At 44.8% G+C, this 19199-nt stretch overlaps 1 protein-coding gene across 11 annotated transcripts in view; it reads left to right on the plus strand.

The window, feature by feature from the left end:
• LOC137376257 (nesprin-1-like) overlaps positions 1-19199 on the plus strand; it is a 500292-nt gene that overhangs the window by 238393 nt on the left and 242700 nt on the right. For all 11 annotated transcript variants that reach the window (XM_068044441.1, XM_068044433.1, XM_068044435.1 and 8 more), the window contains 7 exons: positions 3665-3829; positions 5682-5854; positions 11476-11629; positions 13551-13694; positions 15558-15722; positions 16288-16605; positions 17323-17478. In XM_068044441.1, coding sequence (XP_067900542.1) covers positions 3665-3829; positions 5682-5854; positions 11476-11629; positions 13551-13694; positions 15558-15722; positions 16288-16605; positions 17323-17478 — 1275 coding nt within the window. The remainder of the gene's footprint in view (positions 1-3664; positions 3830-5681; positions 5855-11475; positions 11630-13550; positions 13695-15557; positions 15723-16287; positions 16606-17322; positions 17479-19199) is intronic.

Below are 19199 nucleotides of genomic sequence, written 5' to 3' on the forward strand. Positions count from 1 at the left end.
TTCAGAGTCTATAGAATTTTGGAAGATGACCACCAATGCATCCACTATTTCCAGGGCCACTTCCTTTAGTACTCTGGGATGTAGATTATCAGGCCCTGGGGATTTGTCAGCCTTTAACCCCATTAATTTCCATAGCACTTTTTTTTACTAATACTGATTTCCTTCAGTACCTCCCTCTTATTAGACCCTGGGTTCCCTAACATTTCTGGGAGGTTATTTGTGTCCTCCTTTGTGAAGACAGAACCACAGTATGTGTTTAATTGTTCTGTCATTTCTTTGTTCCCCATTATAATTTCCCCTGTTTCTGACTGTAAGGGACCTACATTTGTCTTCACTAATCTTTTCCTCTTCACATATTTATAGAAGCTTTTACAGGCAGTTTTTATGTTCCCTGCAAGTTTACTCTCATACTCTATTTTCCCCCGCTTAATCAACCTCTTTGTCCTCCTTTGCTGAATTCTAAACTAATCCCAATCCTCAGGCTTGCTGCTTTTTCTGGCAATTTTATATGCCTCCTCTTTGGATCTAATACTATCCCTAATTTCTTTTGTAAGCCACGGTTGAGCCACCTTTCTGGTTTTATTTGTGTGCCAGACAGGAATGAATAATTGTTGTAATTCATGCACAAGTTCTTTAAATATTATCCATTGCCTATCCACCGTCAACCCTTTTAGTAAAGTTCCCCAATCTACCATAGCCAACTCGCACCTCAGACCTTCGTAGTTTCCTTTATTTAGATTCAGGACCTTAGTTTCGGACTCAACTACTTCACTCTCCATCTTAATGATGAATTCTATCATGTTATGGTCGCTCCTCCCCAAGGGACCCTGCACAACAAGATTGTTAATTAATCCTTTCTCATTGCACAATGCCCAGTTTAGGATAGCCTGTTCTCTCGTTGGTTCCTCAACGTATTGGTCTAAAAAACCGTCACGTACACAATCCAGGAAATCCTCCTCCACAGTATTATTGCTAATTTGGTTTGACCAATCTATATGGAGATTAATATCACCCATGATTACAGTTGTACCCTTTTTTGTTATTCTTTCATGGGATGTGGGCGTCGCAGGCCAGGCCAGCATTTTTTGCCCATCCCTAATTGCCTTATTGCATGCATCTCTAATTTCCTGTTTAATGCCATCCCTTACATCTCCACTACTGTTTGGGGGCCAGAGACAACCCCACCAATGTTTTCTGCCTCTTGGTGTTTCTTAGCTCCACCCATACAGATGCCACATCATGATTTTCCGAGCCAATATCCTTCCTCACTATTGTATTGATTTCCTCCTTTACGAACAACGTTACCCCTCCTCCTTTCCCTTTTTGCCTGTCCTTCCTAAATATTGAATACCCCTGGATGTGCAGTTCCCATCCTTGGTCACCCTGCAGCCCTGTCTCCGTAATCGCAACTATATCATAACCGTTTATATCTATTTGTGCTGTTAATTCATCTACCTTATTGCGAATGCTCTGCGCATTAAGACACAATGACTTTAGACTTGTCTTTTTAACATTGTTAGTTATCTTAGCTTTATTTTGCTCTATGGCCCCATTTGTTTCTTGCCCTTGTTTTCTCTGCCTTCCACTTTTGCTTCTTACCTTTCTGTCTTTCATTTTTATCCTTGTTTCCCCTTCCTCTGTCTCCCTGCTCAGATTCCCATCCCCTGCCATTCTGGTTTAAACCCTCCCCGACAGCACGAGCAAACACCCCCCCCACCCGAGGAAATTGGTCCCGGTGATAATGACCAGATAATCTGTTTTGGTGATGTTGGTTGAGTGATAAATATTGGACAGGACACCATTCTTTGAAATAATGTCATGGGATCTATTAATCCATCTGAGGAGGTAGACGGGTCTTTGGTTTAATGTCTCATCTGAAAGATCTCCAACAGTGCACCACTCCCTCAGTGTTGCTCTGGGAGTGTCAGCCTAGACTATGTACTGCCCTCTCTGGAGTTAGACTTGAATCCATTGCCTTCTCACCCAGAAGCGAGAGTACTACAGCAGCTGACAAGTAGCTTCCTGCACATGCAGGGATGTGTGAAAGTATTCAAATTACAGGGCTGGAGGTGATCAGTATTTGATTTCAAAATGTCTGTGCTGTTTGCAAAGTACAATTGTATCTTCTGTACAAACAGGACTTAGACCTCCTGCTGCATACAATGAACACACTTTGCGAATTCTGGAGCTGAAATCAGTGAATCTGATTTATGCCCAGTGCAATTTCCCATGTATTAAAATCGATCAGTGGAAAATCACAGTGACTACAAATTGGGTGCGCCGATCTCTGTCTCAGGACTCTCTAGGCTCCCACTGCATTGAAGCTATGGTCCAAGAATGTTAATTTATAAAGTTTATCCCTTGGTGCCTGCATGACTTGTATGAGCGAATATCACTATTAAGTGAATAGAATACACCCATTGAGTGCTCTGATTGCACATTTAAGAATAAATCGGCACAGTGACACAGTGGTTAGCACCGCAGCCTCACAGCTCCAGCGACCCGGGTTCAATTCTGGGTACTGCCTGTGTGGAGTTTGCAAGTTCTCCCTGTGTCTGCGTGGGTTTCCTCCGGGTGCTCCGGTTTCCTCCCACATGCCAAAGACTTGCTGGTTGATAGGTTAATTGGCCATTATAAATTGCCCCTAGTGCAGGTAGGTGGTAGGGAAATATAGGGACAGGTGGGGATGTGGTCGGAATATGGAATTAGTGTAGGATTAGTATAAATGGGTGGTTGATGGTCGGCACAGACTCAGTAGGCCGAAGGGCCTGTTTCAGTGCTGTATCACTAAACTAAATAGAGTGGAGCCTTACCCCCGGGAGCATTCTCGTGACTTTCGGGATACTACGCCTTTAGTTTCTCATCACTTTTCCACACTCACTCACTCACACTCTTGGGCCAAATACGTGTCAACCTGTAGGCTTTTGTACCTGTGCTTTGTGCCTGCTTTCTGCACAAGCTATTTGCCAACATTTAGCAGCTGGTTATCCCTATTCCAAACAGCCTCCAGTTGTTAGCTGCTGTAGCCTCGCCTTTGCCATTGCCCTTTTGTGGTGGGGTCACCATGAACTAGGGCTTAGTCATGATGGTGGAGGGAATGACGGTGGCTCACGAAGTGAACCCAGCACTTTAGTTCAGGAACAATACACATCAGCAGTGGGCTGCGAAACTGGTGCCTCCTGCCAGCACATGAAGCTCTGAGTTTCGACAGATTTCAGCTGTGTGGAGAGACTGGAGAAGGGTTTGTTCTCCTAGGAGCAGAGAAGGTTGAGAGGAGATTGAATAGAGGTTTTCAAAAGGATGAGGGGTTTTGATGCAGTAAATAAGGAGAAATTGTTTCTACTGGTGAGAGGCTTGTTAAGCAGAGGACACAGACTTAAGACAATTGGTAAAAGATCTGGGGGGAGATGAGAAATTTTTTTACGCATTGAGTTGTTATGAACTGAAATGCACAACCTGAAAGGGCAATGGAAGCAGATTCAATAATAACTGCCAAAAGGGAAAGTAGCAATGTTGGACCTAACCTGGCCTTTGTACTACCATTGCTCACTGGGCCGGGTAGTTTGGAGAACTCTGGAGCCATTTACTTGGGAGAAACAAAATGTAAAGTAGAAATGGGAAGTCATTTTTGTGATGGTTACTTCTACCTGTTTATGGATTTCAGGAAAAGGCTTTGAGAGTTCAGCGAACTGTAACGGAACATCAACAGTTCTCACAGGGAATGAAGGAGCTGCAGGATTGGCTGGCCGATGCCAGGCACATGTTGGAGTCCTACTGCACTCCCACCGCCGATAAAAACATGCTGGACAGCCGGATGGCAAAGGTCGAGGTGAGTTCCAAAGGTTACCTTTACATCCACAGGGGCCGGTTTTCCATATTTACATTCCTGGTTTGGAATTCACCCAGCGGAGGAGCAGATCGAGGGCACGTTCTGCACAGTCCTCTGCCCATTATGTTGGTAAGCATATGGGGAAGAACGTCCCTGCTCTTTTTTTTTAGAGATACAGCACTGAAACAGGCCCTTCGGCCCACCGGGTCTGTGCCAACCATCAACCACCCATTTTATACTAATCCTACACTAATCCCATATTCCTACCACATCCCCACCTGTCCCTATATTTCCCTACCACCTACCTATACTAGGGGTAATTTATAATGGCCAATTAACCTATCCACCTGCAAGTCTTTGGCATGTGGGAGGAAACCGGAGCACCCGGAGGAAACCCACGCAGACACAGGGAGAACTTGCAAACTCCACACAGGCAGTACCCAGAATTGAACCCGGGTCGCTGGAGCTGTGAGGCTGCGGTGCTAACCACTGCGCCACTGTGCCGCCCAATCTTCTTCAAAATAGTGCTGTGGGATCTTCTACATCTACCTAAGAGGGCATACGGGCCCTCAGTTTAACATCCCATCTGACAACAGGCACTTCCGATAGTGCGGCCCTCCATCAGTACTGCACTGAGGGTGTCAGCCTGGATTATGAGCTCAAGCCCTATGGCTGTTTATGCAGTCAGTGATTAATGTGCGTGATGTACTTCTTTAAAGGTTCTTCACTATTGTAGTTTTACAGGAGTTTGCCACTCAATGGATTTTATCCAACAGAAGGATACGTACATCAAGAAACAAGTTACACTGTTAAGTTCTTTGGTGTTGCTGTAGAGGTTTGTTCAGGGATCCAGATAAATACTAGGGTTGAAAGTGGGAGGAGATCTTGAATGTCATATGGCAGAGAACGTATTGATTTTACTTTAGAGAAGGGGAGACACTCAGGGAAAGAAAAGAGTTATTTTATATTTGGGAATTTGGTCTGGTCTCTGGTGCCATGTTTGAGTGTCACATGTCACAGGCTCGGTAGGTTTTCGGCTCCACCCCCTGGTGTGACAGAGTAGTGAAGTGAAAATGAGGGAAGGTTCCCTGTCTCTTGTGCGGGAATGAAAGAGGACAATCTGCCCTGTATTCTTCGAAAGTAACGGCTGATATAGGCACCTTTTAAAGAAGGTTATAACCTTCTCAATGAGAGGAACATACTTCTATTTCTCAGTGCTATTTTGCTGCCCTACTTCCTCATTCTTGTAATATTCTGCACTCCTCCACCCAAAACACTGGACTGAGCTATCACTCTCCAAATTAATGCAATTAAACTCCTAACATGTACAAAGTCAGAGGGGTGGACAGAATTAGTCATTGCTTGGCAAACCATGAAGAATATTACGAACAGGCATCAATTTCTCAATGATTAGGATTTCACCATTGGCGTACTGTTCCTGCAGTGTGTGTGCGTTGCACCAACTCGCCAAGGCTTTTTCAACCAACACCTCCCAAACCCATGACATCACTACCCAGAAGGAGAAGGGCAGCAAGTGGATGGCAACACCATCCCCTCCCATATTTCCCTCCAAGACTCGCACCATCCCGACTTGGAAATATATTCCTTTATTGTTGCTCGGGTCAAAGTCCTGTAACTCCCTCCCTAACAGCACTGTGTGAGTGCCTCCGCCACATAGACTGTAGTGATTCAAGAAGAAGGCTCCATCTTCTCAAGGGCAACTCGCCAATAAATACTGGCCTTGCACACATTCTGACAATGAATTTTTAAAAACTTTTCCTCCAGGATGGGTGAAGGGCAGCTGAGAGTTTGTAGGCCTCTATTAATTGGAGTTGAATTGCTCTTTCAACAGGCTCTGCTCGCCCTCAGACAGGAGAAGGAGATCCAGCTGAAGATGGTGCTGACTCGTGGGGAGTCTGTTCTGAGAAGCACCTCCCCTGAGGGCACAGCAGCTATTCGCAAGCAGATGGAAGATCTGAAAGATTCCTGGGACTCGCTGCTCTCCTTCTCCATTCAGTGCAAAAGGTCAGTCTGTGCTCATCTGTGTTACAATTAGGGGAGCACATCAAACTCAGCCATGGCCTCTCCAGTGATAATACGTGATAACCACTGATTGAAGCAACCTATAGCAATCTCTGTGTACCCCTGAATGCAGAAATCCCTGCAGGTCCAAATTTGAGTCTGAAATTAGCCTCGCGCCTCATTATCATCATCTGTTATCTAATGCATGACCATCTAATTTGTGTTTGGTCTTGGTGGTTATGGGAGGAGTGTTAGCCTCTCTGAATAGTGCCATGGCATCTTGTACATTCACCTCAGAGGTCAGATGACACCTTAATTTAATATCTCATCTGAAAAGCAGCAACTCCAACAGTGCAGCCCTCCCTCAGAGTGATCGGGGGAACAGAGTGCTTCGTTTAACTGAGTGCTAAAGTCGCGAATTTGGTGCAAGTGGGAATTCGGTGCAGAATGGGAAGGAGGTGCTGCTTTTTATTCTTTGTTTTATCTCCAGCAGCTGGTGAGTGTTTTTGCTTTGTCTCCAAGCTAGGAAACTGTAACGTGCTATTACTTTACTAAACTAATCAAATAAATATGGACATGGCAGGGATGGTGATGTGCCGTAACTGCAACATGTGAGAGTTTGTGCAGAGCATTACGATCCTGGACAACCATATCTGCGGTAAGTGTCTGCAGCTCAAGCAACTTTGGCTTAGAGTTGTTGAGCTGGAGTCCGAGCTGCAGACATTGCGGGGCATGAGGCAGGGGTAGAGTTACCTGGACTCTTTGTTCCAGGAGGCAGTCACACCCTTTAGGTTAAGTAGAACTTTAGAGTTGGTCAGTGGTCACGGACAGGAGGGTGTGACTGTGAGTCAGGCAGGTAAGGGGATCCAGCATGTAGTGATGGAGGAGCCTTGGCCCTTGACTTTGACCAACAGGTACGAAGTACTTGCTACTTGGATGAGATGGGCAAACTGATCATAGTACCATGGTGCAGGAAGCCATTCAAGTAGGGGGAGTGAAAAGGCACGTGGTAGTGATAGGGGACAGTCAGTGAGGTAGATACTGTTCTCTGCAGCCGCGACAGTAAGTTCCGAAGGGTGTGCTGCCTGCCCAGTGCCAGGGTTAAAGACATCTCCCTGCAACTGGAGAGGAACTTGGAGGGGGAGGTCCAGTCATTGTGGTCCATGCAGGAGCCAACGACATAGGTAGAACTAGGAATGATGTTCTGCTGAGGAAGTTTGAGGAGTTAGGATCCAAAGTAAAGCTCAGAACCTCAATTTTGAGCCCCTGCCGGGGCCAGGAATGGAGGAGGGCATGAGCTAAAAATAGCCCTGCCCACTGTCATGCCAGTTCCCTGGTTCCAGCCCACCTCCATGGTGTTGGCGGGTCGTCATAATGGCTCATTAAGAGCCTATTGATGCTAATAAAAGGAGGCTGACTGGGATTTTCCAGTCGGCCTCCAGGTTCCTGGAGGCAGCAGGAGCAGGTTTAGGTGCTTGGAGGTGGCCTCCCGGAGTCAGGCCTGGAGTCCGTCCCAGCCAGCCTGGGTGCACGGGCAGCCACAGGCTGTCATGTATAGGGGCTCCCTTGCACCCCCCACCCCCACCTCATCCCTCACCCCACACAGTGGTGGGCTGGCTGCATGATCCGTTTTTTATTTTAAGAGTTAAAGAAGTTGGAGAGTGGGCACCTCCTTCTTGAAGCATCCTCTCCCTTAGTTTCCCTCTGTTGCAGACTGCTGCTCCTTTCAAGCTGGAAGGCCTCTGATTAGCTCTCAAGCTTTGAGAGCCCGCCCGCTGTCCTTAATTGGATGGCAAGTCTGCCTCCCATGCAACTAAGGGGGCAGCCCAGGACAAATCACAATGAGTGACGGCTTCCCCGGGATGGGTTTGGCACCCAGCAACAGTCCTGACATCTCTTTCCTGCCCCCTGAAGGAAAATCCTGCCTGTTGAATAAATACTTTGTGTCTCTCCTCACAGTAGAAGATACAAATTACATACCAGAAATAGAGGGTAATCAAGGGGCTAATAAGAGTGAGGAACTTTTAGTAATTAATATCAGCAGAGAAAAAGTATTAGATAAACCTAAGGTACTAATAGCCGACCAATCCCCAGGAACTGATGGCCTACTCTTGAAGAGGTGGCTGCAACGTTAATGGATGTACTGGTTATAATTTTCCAAAGTTCTCTAGATTCTAGAACAGTTCCAGCAGATCGGAAGTTAACAAATGTAACATTGCGATTCAAGAAAGGAGGGAGAGAGAAAACAGCGAACGACAGGCCAGTTAGCCTGACATCAGTCATCAGGAAAAATATGGAATCTATTATTAAGGAAGAATTAACAATGCATTTAGAAAATCATAGTATGATCAGACAGGGTCAACATGGTTTTACAAATAGGTAATTGTATTTGACAAATTTCTGCGAGTTTTTTGAGGATGTAACCAGGAGGGTAGATAAAGGGAAGCCAGTTGATGTAATATACTAGGATTTCCAAGAGGCATTTGACAAGCTGCCAAACAATCGGTTAATACACAAGATAAAAGCTCGTGAAGTTGGAGTAATATATTGACATGGATGGAGGACTGGTTAACAGAGAGGAAGCAGAGAAAGGGATAAATGGGGCATTTTCAAGTTGGCAGGCTGTAACTAAGTGGAGTGCTGCAAGGATCGGTTCTGAGGCCTCAGCGATTTACAATCTATATTAGTGACTGAGATGAAGAGACGAAGAGTAATATGTCCAAGTTCTCTCATGATACAAAGCTAGGTGGGAATGTAAGCTGTGGGGAGGACACAGAGAGGCTGCAAAGAGATATAGACAGATTAAGTGAGTGGGCAACAAGGTAGCAGACGGGGTATAATGTGGGGAAGGGTGAGGTTATTCACTTTAGCAGCAAGAACATAAAAGCAGAATATTTTTTAAAACACGTTAAACTTTTAAATGTTGGTGTTCTGAGGGACTTGGATGTGCTCGTACAGGAAACACAGGAAGTTAGCATACAGGTACAGCAAGCAATTAGGAAGGCATGTTGGCCTTTATTGCAAGAAGATTGGAGTACAGGAACAAGGAAGTCTTGCTACAATTGTGCAGGGCTTTGGTGAGACCACACCTGGAGTACTATGTACAGTTTTGGTCTCTATACCTAAGGAAGGGTATACTTACATCGGAGGCAGTACGGTGAAGGTTCACTAGATTGGTCCCTGGGATGAGAGTGTTGTTCTATGATGAGAGGCTGAGTAAATTGGGCCTATATTTTCTGAAGTTTAGAAGAATGAGAAGTGATCACATTGAAACATACAAGATTCTGAATGGGCTTGACAGGGTAGACACTGAGAGATTGTTCCCTCTGGCTGGGGCACCGTCTCAGGATAAGGGGTCAATCATTTACGACTGAGATGAGGAGTAATTTCTTCACTCAGAGGGTTGTGAATCTTTAGAATTCTCTATCCCAGAGGGTTGTGGATGCTCCATTGTTGAGTATATTTAAGGCTGAGATAGCTCGCTCAGGGAATCGAAGGATATGGAGAGTGGGTGGGAAAGTGAATTGAGGCCGACGATCAGCCATGATCATATTGAATGGTGGAGCAGGCTCGAGGGACCATATGGTCTACTCCTCCTATTTCTTATGTTCTCCTTATGTTCTTAAGCATGGCACTGGAATGTTAACCTGGATTATGTGTTGAAGTCTGAGGAGTGGGACTTAGACCCATGACCTTCTGACTCGAAGGATGTAGAGCACCCACTGTGACTAGATACAGTTTACGCAATTGGCCTGATTTGCCTCACATGTTCATGTGGCTCTGTGCTTGTGTTTACTATTTTCTGTCTGTTATGATCCTGTAGTTTTTTTTCCCGGAAAGTATGTGTTGTGCCTTTAAGGCTGGAAATGGATCAGTATGCTTTAAGGCAACAAGCTCCAGGGACTGTAATTCAAAGAGTGCATTCTGGTTGCCCTGGGATACAGCCACTCAGGACCAAGGACACAAGATACAATGTTGCCGATTGACTTTTGAAACTAGCTAAAAAACTGGCTTTTGAGAGACAGTTAACAGACACAGACAGACAGCTGGACCAGCATGAACGAAACAGAGATCTCTGATAATTTAAACTGAAGGAAGGGAAGTTAGACTGTGACAATCTTTTATCCCTCAAAAATTATAAAGCCAAATTGATTCATTAAGAAGAGTTTGCAAATTGTTAATTGCTGAATTCATCGCTGGAGAAGAAAAGCATCACTTCAACTGCTGAACTAGACTACGAACTGTTCTACTGTTGAAGAACCTTATTTCCCTACCACGCCACCCAACCCCCCCACCCACCCCCCCGCATCGGACGGGCTGTGAGAACTTCAGCAACCTTCACCTGTTCCACATTGGAAGATTCCACTTCAGCAGGAGTGTAAATCTGCAAGGACACTAATTTTTCTATTTTAAATGTTGTTTATATCTCAGTAGTGTTTAAGAATTTAGTTTTTCTAATTAAACAGTTAATTTGTTGATCTAAGGACACCTGGTTTGGTTCACCTTATTCGGGAGTTAATAGATGGTCAATTTGGCTGTGGTTTTCTTTAATTTGGAAAGTTTAAAATGATATGTTAGACAATCTGTGGAGGGGTGGGACTGACTCAACAGTGCATTTCTCCCACCACAATGAGAATCATATATTTTGAATGGGGGCTTTGTCTTGTGCAGTTGGTCGTAACACTCACTATTTTCAGTTTGTTCCTCCCTTTAATGCACTTCATCACACGGTGACTAACTGAAGTGATCGATTTTGAAATGTCCTCACATGGTGCTGAGCGTGGCTTCAAAAAACCAGAAACCACTTATTCCTCATTCGAAAAGCATATTGAACATCAGCCCTGTTTCTTTCAATAATTGGGTGACACTGTCCATGAAATATACAATATGTTAATAATCTTCCAGCTGAAATAAGGTGCAGTCACACAAAGTGTTTAAGTGTCAGTTAGGCAGTAAGTGAAATTTACAAGACACAGGCAGAAAATGCTGCAACTTTTTTTTTATTTGTTTGGGGGATGTGAGCATCGCTGGCCAGGCCAGCATTTATTGCCCATCCTAATTGCCCTTTTGAAGGTGGTGGTGAGCTGCCTTCATGAACTGCTGCTGTCCTGTGGGTGTTGATACACCAACAGTGCTGTTAGGAAGGGAGTTCCAGGATTTTGACCCAGCAACAGTGAAGGAATGGTAATATAGTTCCAAGTCAGGATGGTGTGTGACTTGGAGGGGAACTTGCAGGTGGCAGCGTTCCCATGCATCTGCTCCCCTTGTCCTTCTAGGTGGTAGTTGTCACGGGCTTGGAAGGTGCTGTCTAAGGAGCCTTGATGCATTGCTGCAGTGCATCTTGTAGATGGTACACACTGCTGCCATTGTGCGATGGTGGTGAAGGAAGTGAATGTTGAAGGTGGTGGATGATGTGCCGATCAAGCGGGCTGCTTTGTCCTGGATGGTGTCGAGCTTCCTGGATGTTGTTGGAACTGCACCCATCCAGGCAAGTGGAAAGTATTCCATCACTGTTTCAACTGTTTCAATTGAAGACTGATTCCTGACTTTGGGAGGAAATTTATGAATTTGCTTTTCAGATAGATTGCACTGATATAATTTTTCTTTCTCAATTCTGTATTTAGTCAATTGGAGGGTGCATTATCCCAGTGGACTAGCTACCAGGATGATGTTCGGCAGTTCATGAGCTGGATGGATCGGATGGAGGGAGATCTGAAAGCCTCTGAACGACAATGTACAGAACTTAGGGATAAAGCAACAGGATTGGGCAAAGCCAAGGTATGTGGAGGCTTGAGGTGGACAGAATTCTGCCCTCTTCAAGACGGGATGAAGTTCAACGAACTTAGACATAGGTCAGAAATATAACACTCTAGGATCGCAGCAAGCTGGCAAACATTTTCAACGTTAAAACACAGTGAAAATTGATCAATCCTTGGCATGCCCCCACATTAAACTATGAAAGAAAGGTTCTGAAGAAGGGTCACTGCTTCTATATACAATTTATCTTCCTCTACGCCTAGTGGGTTACTTTTGAAAAACAGCTATTGTTTGATTAAGGTGGCAGGACAGGTTAACAAAGCTTTATAAATAGAGACAAAAGCCTGGAAGTTGTGCTAAATCTATTTAAAAGACTAGTTTGACCCCAGCTGGAGTATTGTATCCAATTTAGGGCACTGCACTTTAGGAACGGCATGAAGGCTTTGGAGAGGGTACAGAAGAGATTTACTAGAATGGTCCAGGGATGAGGGAATACAGTTATGTAGATAGACTGGAGAGGCTGGAGTTGTTCTCCTCGGAGCAGAGAATGCTAAGGTTGAGGTGTTTAAAATCATGATGGGTTCAACTAGAGTAACAGAAGAGAGTGCTTCCAATGGCTGATAAGTCAATAACAAGACGGCACTGATTTAAGGTGATTGGCAAAAGAACCAGAGGCGTCACAAGGAAAAACTGTTTTAGACAATGAGTGGTTAGGTTTTGGAATGCACTGCCTGATAGGGTGGTGGATACAGATTCAGTAATAACCTTCAAAAGTGAATTGGACAAATACTTGAAGGAGAAAAAATTGTAGGGATTTGGGGAAAGGGAGGGGAGTTGGACTAACTGGATTGCTCTTCAAAAGAGCTGGCGCAGAATCAATGGGCCGAATGGCCTCCTTCACTACTTCTATGACTCTGTGGCTGCTGGTCTGAGCACAACAAGGTCGCATAAGCAGCAAATGAGTTGAACTTCTTTCTGGTCATGTTGAATGAGAGAGGGAGGTTGGCCAGGTGACTGGGAGAAAGCACATGAAGAAAATGTAACTGTGGATGTTAGACGAGCTGCTGCTGTTTGGACTTGATTGCTTCCATCAGAAGCTGTAGACTGATCCTCCGTTTAATGTCCCATCCAAATGATGGCCTTAGTAGAGCAGCCATGGAGTGGGGAAGACACCAGTGCATCTGAGCTAGTTTGCTGAGTGGGTCTCTGCTCAATAAATGGTTCAGTGGATCAGTACATTGGCTTGGTCGGAACCAAGCCCAGAAAAGAGTAAATTTGCAGACTCGCACACTGAGCTGGGCTGAATTGACTGATATAACCCAGGGGCAGCATGAGGAATGGGTCAGTTTTTTCATAGCCCCTGGGCTACAGAGAAGTGAATTCACCTTCTAATCCACAAGACTAACCAGTGACATCTGCTGGAACCTTTGTGTGTGGTTGTCAGATGGACCCCAGTGCCACTGGGGGTATAGAATCATAGAACGTTTACAGCACAGAAAGAGGCCACTTGGCCCATCATGTCTGCAGACCCAGGAAATCTCCTGATATCCTGACATTTGCACATCCTGCTGCCGCACATAAAGTATCTTTGCGAAAAGAAAGGAGAAAATTGAGGTGTGGGGGTGGGGGGTGGGTTGCAGTGGATGGTGGGGCGTGTTGGGGGGTGGGGTGGTGTGGGGAGAGAAATATGACATGAGCCTAGAATTGGATGATCAATTTTGCATTTAATCATTTATTCATTCATGGGATGTGGGCGCCATTGGCAAGGATGTCATTTATTGTCCATCCCTAGCTGCACTGGAAAGATTGTGATTGCCCTTCTTCGTGTAGCAGTTTTGACAAAACTGAGGTGCGATAAGTTTTATTTTGAAACGTGCGTTAATGCTTTAACAAGCTGTTGCCCTTTCATGCAATGAGTCAAGTGTGGAATCTGCTGTTTCAGTTACTATACGAAGATACTTTGAGTCACAGACGCCTGCTGGAGACTATCCAGGCAAAAGGCGAGAGTATGGCCCAGCACTACATGACACGCTTGGAACTGCAAGAGCTTCAGGAACGTTTCAACAATCTGAGTGAAAAGGCTAAGGTACGCAACACAGAAATAAATCTGTCAAAAGAAAGGAAGAACTTAAATTCTTATTGCACTATTCAGAACCTCAGAGCTTTACAGCCAGTGAAGTACTTTTATCAAGTGTAGTCACTGTTGTAACATAGGAAATTGACAAACAAATGGTGCACAGCAAGATCCCACAAGCAGTGCTGCAGTAATGGCCAGATAGTCATTGGTGTTTCGGTTGATGGTTAAATATTGGCCAGGACACCTGGAAGAAATCCCCTGTTATTCTTTGAAATAGTGTTGGTGGGGTCTCTTACATCCGCTGAGAGGGCAGACAGGGGGTTGAGGTTTAATGTCTCATCCAAAGCCAACACCTTCGACAGTGCAGCACTCCTTTAGTGTTGCACTGGAATGTCTGTCTAGATTTGAGCTTAAGTCTCTGGAATGGGACTTTATCCCACTACCTTCTGACTCAGAGGGGAGAGTGCTATCACTGAGCCACAGCTGACATGAGTTTTTGTTTATTTTTATTGTTGTGCACCGTATTGTGTTTGTTTAATCTTCAGTTGTCCAGCACTTGCTCTGGGAGACACATGTATGGTATACAGTGTAAAAGGTGACATGATTGACACAAGTTGCCTGCAGGAGACATGTCCCATAAATTAGGTGGCACATTAAATAATACAGGAAGGAACAGAAATTAGCAAAGGAGCATTGATAGATTAAGTGAGTGGACAAAACTGTGGCAGATGAACTTCAATGTGGGGAAGTGTGAAGTCAATCTCTTTGGACCTAAGAAAGATAAATCAAAATATTTACTAGATGGTGGGAAGCTAGGAACTGTGAAGGAACAGAGCAATTTAGGGGTCAATATATGGAAATTACTAAAAGCTAGTGGGCCAGTACAAAAATAATGAAATGCTAATTCACTGTTTGCCTTTGTCTCAAGACAGCTGGAATACAAATGGGTGCAAGTTATGTCACAGCTGTATAGAACTCTGGTTACTGCACTCAATTCTGGGCATCGCGCCTCAGGAAGAATATATTGGCCTTGGAGGGGGTGCAGTGCAGGTTCAACAGAATGATACCAGGAATGAATGGGTTAAATTATGAGATCAGGTTGCACAGCCTAGGCTCGTATTCTCCTGAGCATAGAAGATTAAAGGGTTGAGTTAATTGAGGCACTTAAGATGATTAAAAGGCTTATTAGAGTAGATAGAGAGAAACTATTTCCTCTGGCAGGGGGATTCAGGACAAGAGGACACAATTTGAAAATGAGAGCTAGGCCACTCAGGGGCTGTTGTTAGGAAGCACTTCACACAAAGGCTAGTTGAAATCTGGAACTTTCTCCCCAAAAAACTGTTGAGGATTGGGGTCAGTTGAAACTTTCACAACTGAGATAGATTTTTGTTGAGTAAGGATATCAACTGATATGGAAGCAAAGCAGGTAAATGCAGTAGAGGTACAGATCAGTCATCATCTGATTGAATACCAGAATGGGTTTGAATGGTTGAATGACCTACTCTTCCTTCCTATCCGATTTACAGCAGATGCCTGCAGTTATACACTTGATGATCCCTTCTGTCTAAGGATGCACACTGGTTCCTTCATTATCTGCCACCCCTCCATTATCAACACAGCTTGTTTGTTTGCTTCGCTGAGCTTGCACCTTAACCAGCCTTCCCGAGGGCCTGCAGCTTAACCAACCTCCCTGGGGTTTGCATCTTAACTAGCCTTCTCTAGGGCCTTTCTATTGAAAATGTAGGGAGCGCAGATTCCCAATATGAATTGCTGGCGGGTGAGATTCCCCACTGCTATGTGTGCTCAGAAAATGACGCCCATTGAGTAACTCTGCTGGGGTATTTTTTGTTATGTGTTTCCTCTGGTTTGCAGGAGGGCACCAGAAAAGCTGAGGAACTGGTTCAACTCCACCGAGAGTATCAACACGGTCTGAAATCATTTGAGGAGTGGCTAGAGCAGGAAAAGGAGAGGCTCTGCTGCTGTTCGCACCTGGGAAATGACGTTGAGACCCTTGAGAGCACACTCCGAGATCTGGAGGTAGTAGGAACCTTACATTTCTCTAACGCCTTTCACCATCTCAGGATGTCCCAAAGCACTTTACAGCCACTAAAGTACTTGACTGCAGTTTAGGCACTGTCGTAATCTAGGAAAAATGGCAAACTGCACATAGTAAGATTCCATCAACAGAAATAAAATAAATGGTCGGATCATCTGTTTTAGTGATGTTGGTTGAGAGACAAATATTAGAAAGGAGACTGGGGAGAACTGCCCAGCTTTTCTTCGAAATAGTGCCATGAAATCTTTTATATCCACCTGAGAGGGCAGATGGGACTCCAATTTAAAGATTCATCCAAAAGGTGGCACCTCTGACAGTATCAGTACTGCACTAAAGTGCCAGCCTAGGTTAGGTGCACAAGTTTCTGGAGTGCAGGGGGATTGAACCCACAGCCTTCTGAATCAGAGGTGAGAGGGCAACCAACTGAGCTAGGCCTGACATTAAAGATTATCTAATATAGATTATGCCATTCATTTCAAGAATATATCCCAAGGGGCTGCCTTGCATTGTATTAATGCAACCCAACATGACCATATTGTTCCATAGGACTTGGAGAAGCACTGTACTGAGGGCCAGACTTTAATGAGCGCTGTCCTTAGGACCCAGGAGAAGGTGACCCTTTCTGGGTCTACATACATGGAGGATCGCATTCTCGAATCCGCTCAGCGGGACTGGCACCTATACCAGCGAAGGCTTGCCGAGACGAAGGAGAGGGTCAGTGCCACCCTGAACATGCTTAGGCGGCTAGAGAAGATGTTCCAGCAGGTGGACACGTGGCTCTCTGACCTGGAGAGCAAGGTCAACCTTCGGGCGGGAAGAAAGTCTGACCGAGACACAAAGGAGACTCAGCTGCAACAATTACAGGTGTGTATAGTGTTAACGGCAACAGCACATTGCTCTGCACTGCTGCTGACTGGTACTTTCACTCCATCAATCCATTCCTTAAATTGTTGCGTCGTGAATCTGCGCTGGACCCCTCAAAGGTCAATGTACCCTTCCTGAAGTGTAATGTCCAGAACTGAGTGCAGTACTCCAAATGGGGTCTAATCAGACCTTAATATAATTTAACATAATGTCCACCCCTTTGTAATAAAGGGCCCTTGAGATAAAGACCAACATTCCATTATCCTTTTAAATTATACTTAATTATTTGGTACAAATGATATTACTTGCTGCATTATATTACATACACACAACTACCTGTATCTCCTGCTGATAATCCTTCTCTAAGCAGACATTCCATGGAGTTGTGCTGTTTGACTCTCCCACTAACCCTGTCATAATCCGAAGCTGCATCTTTTTTTTTTTAAAAATCCATCCCAGCTGAGCTTTCATATATTTTGTGCTAACCTACAGAAAAGCCTCGGTACCTGAGGTTTTAGATGGGAAAAGAAAGCTAGTGCTAGCTAACCAATATTCTGTGCACAAGTTGGGAGATAGTTCTGCACGTGGCAGAAAAGCATACAGCCTGGTTTGACCAGCGTAAATTGTATTTTGTTCCCCTTTCTGTAAGGAGTTGTATTATTAGTTGGATTTAAATGACAGTGTGCAGATTATTCATTTTCCCTTCTGTCTTATTAGAAATGGAATGAAGAAATCCTTGCTCAGAAAGATGAAGTGGAAAGGGTCGGGTTGCTAGCCCATCAAGTCCTGGAGGAGAGTCACATCAATAGCAGTGTGGGAAGTCAAGCTACCCAACTCGCTGCCAGATACCAGGGCATTCTGCTTCACGTGGTGGTATGTTCCTGACAGCTCAAAAATCATGGTCCATGCTAAACTGGCATCTGGACGCTAGAGTTTGTAACGGAAATTACCGTGTGTATATGAAGGCTTTGTAGCCTTTTAAATGCGCTGCATTTTTGGTCATCACTGTAGCTTTGAGAGGGTAGTCTGTCAATGCACTGCTACTCACTCAATGGAGTTCATTCCCTGGGATGTTAGAGGAGTGAGGACTTAGTTATGTTTATTTTTGTCACGAGCAATGAGAAGGTTAAGGGAGAGAGGTCTTCAGCGCCTGAAGGGTTATAAAAAGAAAACTCGTTAGACAGGTGGCGATAAGAGGTTCCGCATTAGGCAGTGATAAAAGAATTACAGGGAAGATGAGAATAAAGTTCCTTTACATAGAGGTCGACTACAATGTGGAATTCTCTTCCACAAATTTATTGCAGCAGAGCACATAAATTCTTGAAAAAGCAAATTAGATAATTGCTAGAAAAAGAGGAATATTAAAGGGAGTAGCAGAAGAGTGGGATTAGACTGGCTGGGATATTAAAGGGTATGAGGAGTGAACAGGAGAGTGAAATTAGATTGAGTGGGATCTTAATGAGTAGGGAGAGTGAGCAGGAGAGTCAATTAGACTGGCCGGGCCATCAAAAGGTATGAGGAAAGAGCGAGAGAGTAGAATGAGTGGTATATTAAAGGGTGTGAGGAGTGAGCAGGGGAGTGGGATTAGACAGAATGGGATATTAAAGAGTATGAAGTGGGATATTAAAGGATATGACGAGCATACAGGAGAGTGGGATTAGACTAGATGGCTTGTATGGAGAAATATGCCAGGTAGATGGGCCGAATGTGCTGTTTCTGGAAGATTCTATGATTCAATCTCCATTCTGGATCATCCATAGACAGATATTTGAGTCAGCAGCCGAAGAGATGACTGTTGAGGGCTTTCCCTGCCTCCCTATGGGTAAATGTTTGGGCTATGCTTGCCAAAGCAGTAAAATCCACTAAATCAGAGGGAATTCAAATCTTCGGGAAGCAAATCTGGGAGGAATCCAAAGCTAGGGATATCCAAATCGAGATGGATTCAATTCTAAGTGGATCCAAAGCTTGGAGGTTTCTAAATCCATAGGGATCCAAATCTGGGGCAGCCAAAGTTAGGGAGGGACCAAAACTAGGGGGACCAGTATTTGGGAAATCCAAACCTGGGGACACCAAATCTAGGGGGAGCCAACTAAGGAGGGGATCTAAAGCTGAGGCTGGGGGATCAGAGCTTGGGGGCAGAAATAGGGGGGACCAGAGCTTGTGGTTTCCAACTCTCTTCAAAACTCATTCAAAGGAGATGGTGCCTTTAAATCACCATGAAACTGATCTGCATTTTTACAGCTTCTAGTGAATGTAGATAGATTTAAAAGCTTACCATAAGTCTTCAGAAACTACCCCCATTAGCTGACAAATATTCCCCCCTCATGGGGCTTTGGTCTGACCTGCCCCACTAAAGGCACAGACCATGCCTAGACTTGCCCTTCGGTGAAAGGGAGCGTGCCTAGTGCAGGTCTGCAATACTTAAATCCAGTCCAGCTGGAGGATTAGGCTCCTGCTGGTGCTGCACTCCTGGTTCACTGCACTTGGATTATTCCTGGTTCACTGCACTCTGATTACTCCTGGTTCATTGCACTGGGATTACGCCGAGTTCACTGCACTCTGATTACTCATGGTCCGAGCAAGGAGAGGAAGCT

Source organism: Heterodontus francisci, chromosome 13 (assembly GCF_036365525.1).
Source record: "Heterodontus francisci isolate sHetFra1 chromosome 13, sHetFra1.hap1, whole genome shotgun sequence".
Classification (NCBI taxonomy): Eukaryota; Metazoa; Chordata; class Chondrichthyes; order Heterodontiformes; family Heterodontidae; genus Heterodontus; species Heterodontus francisci.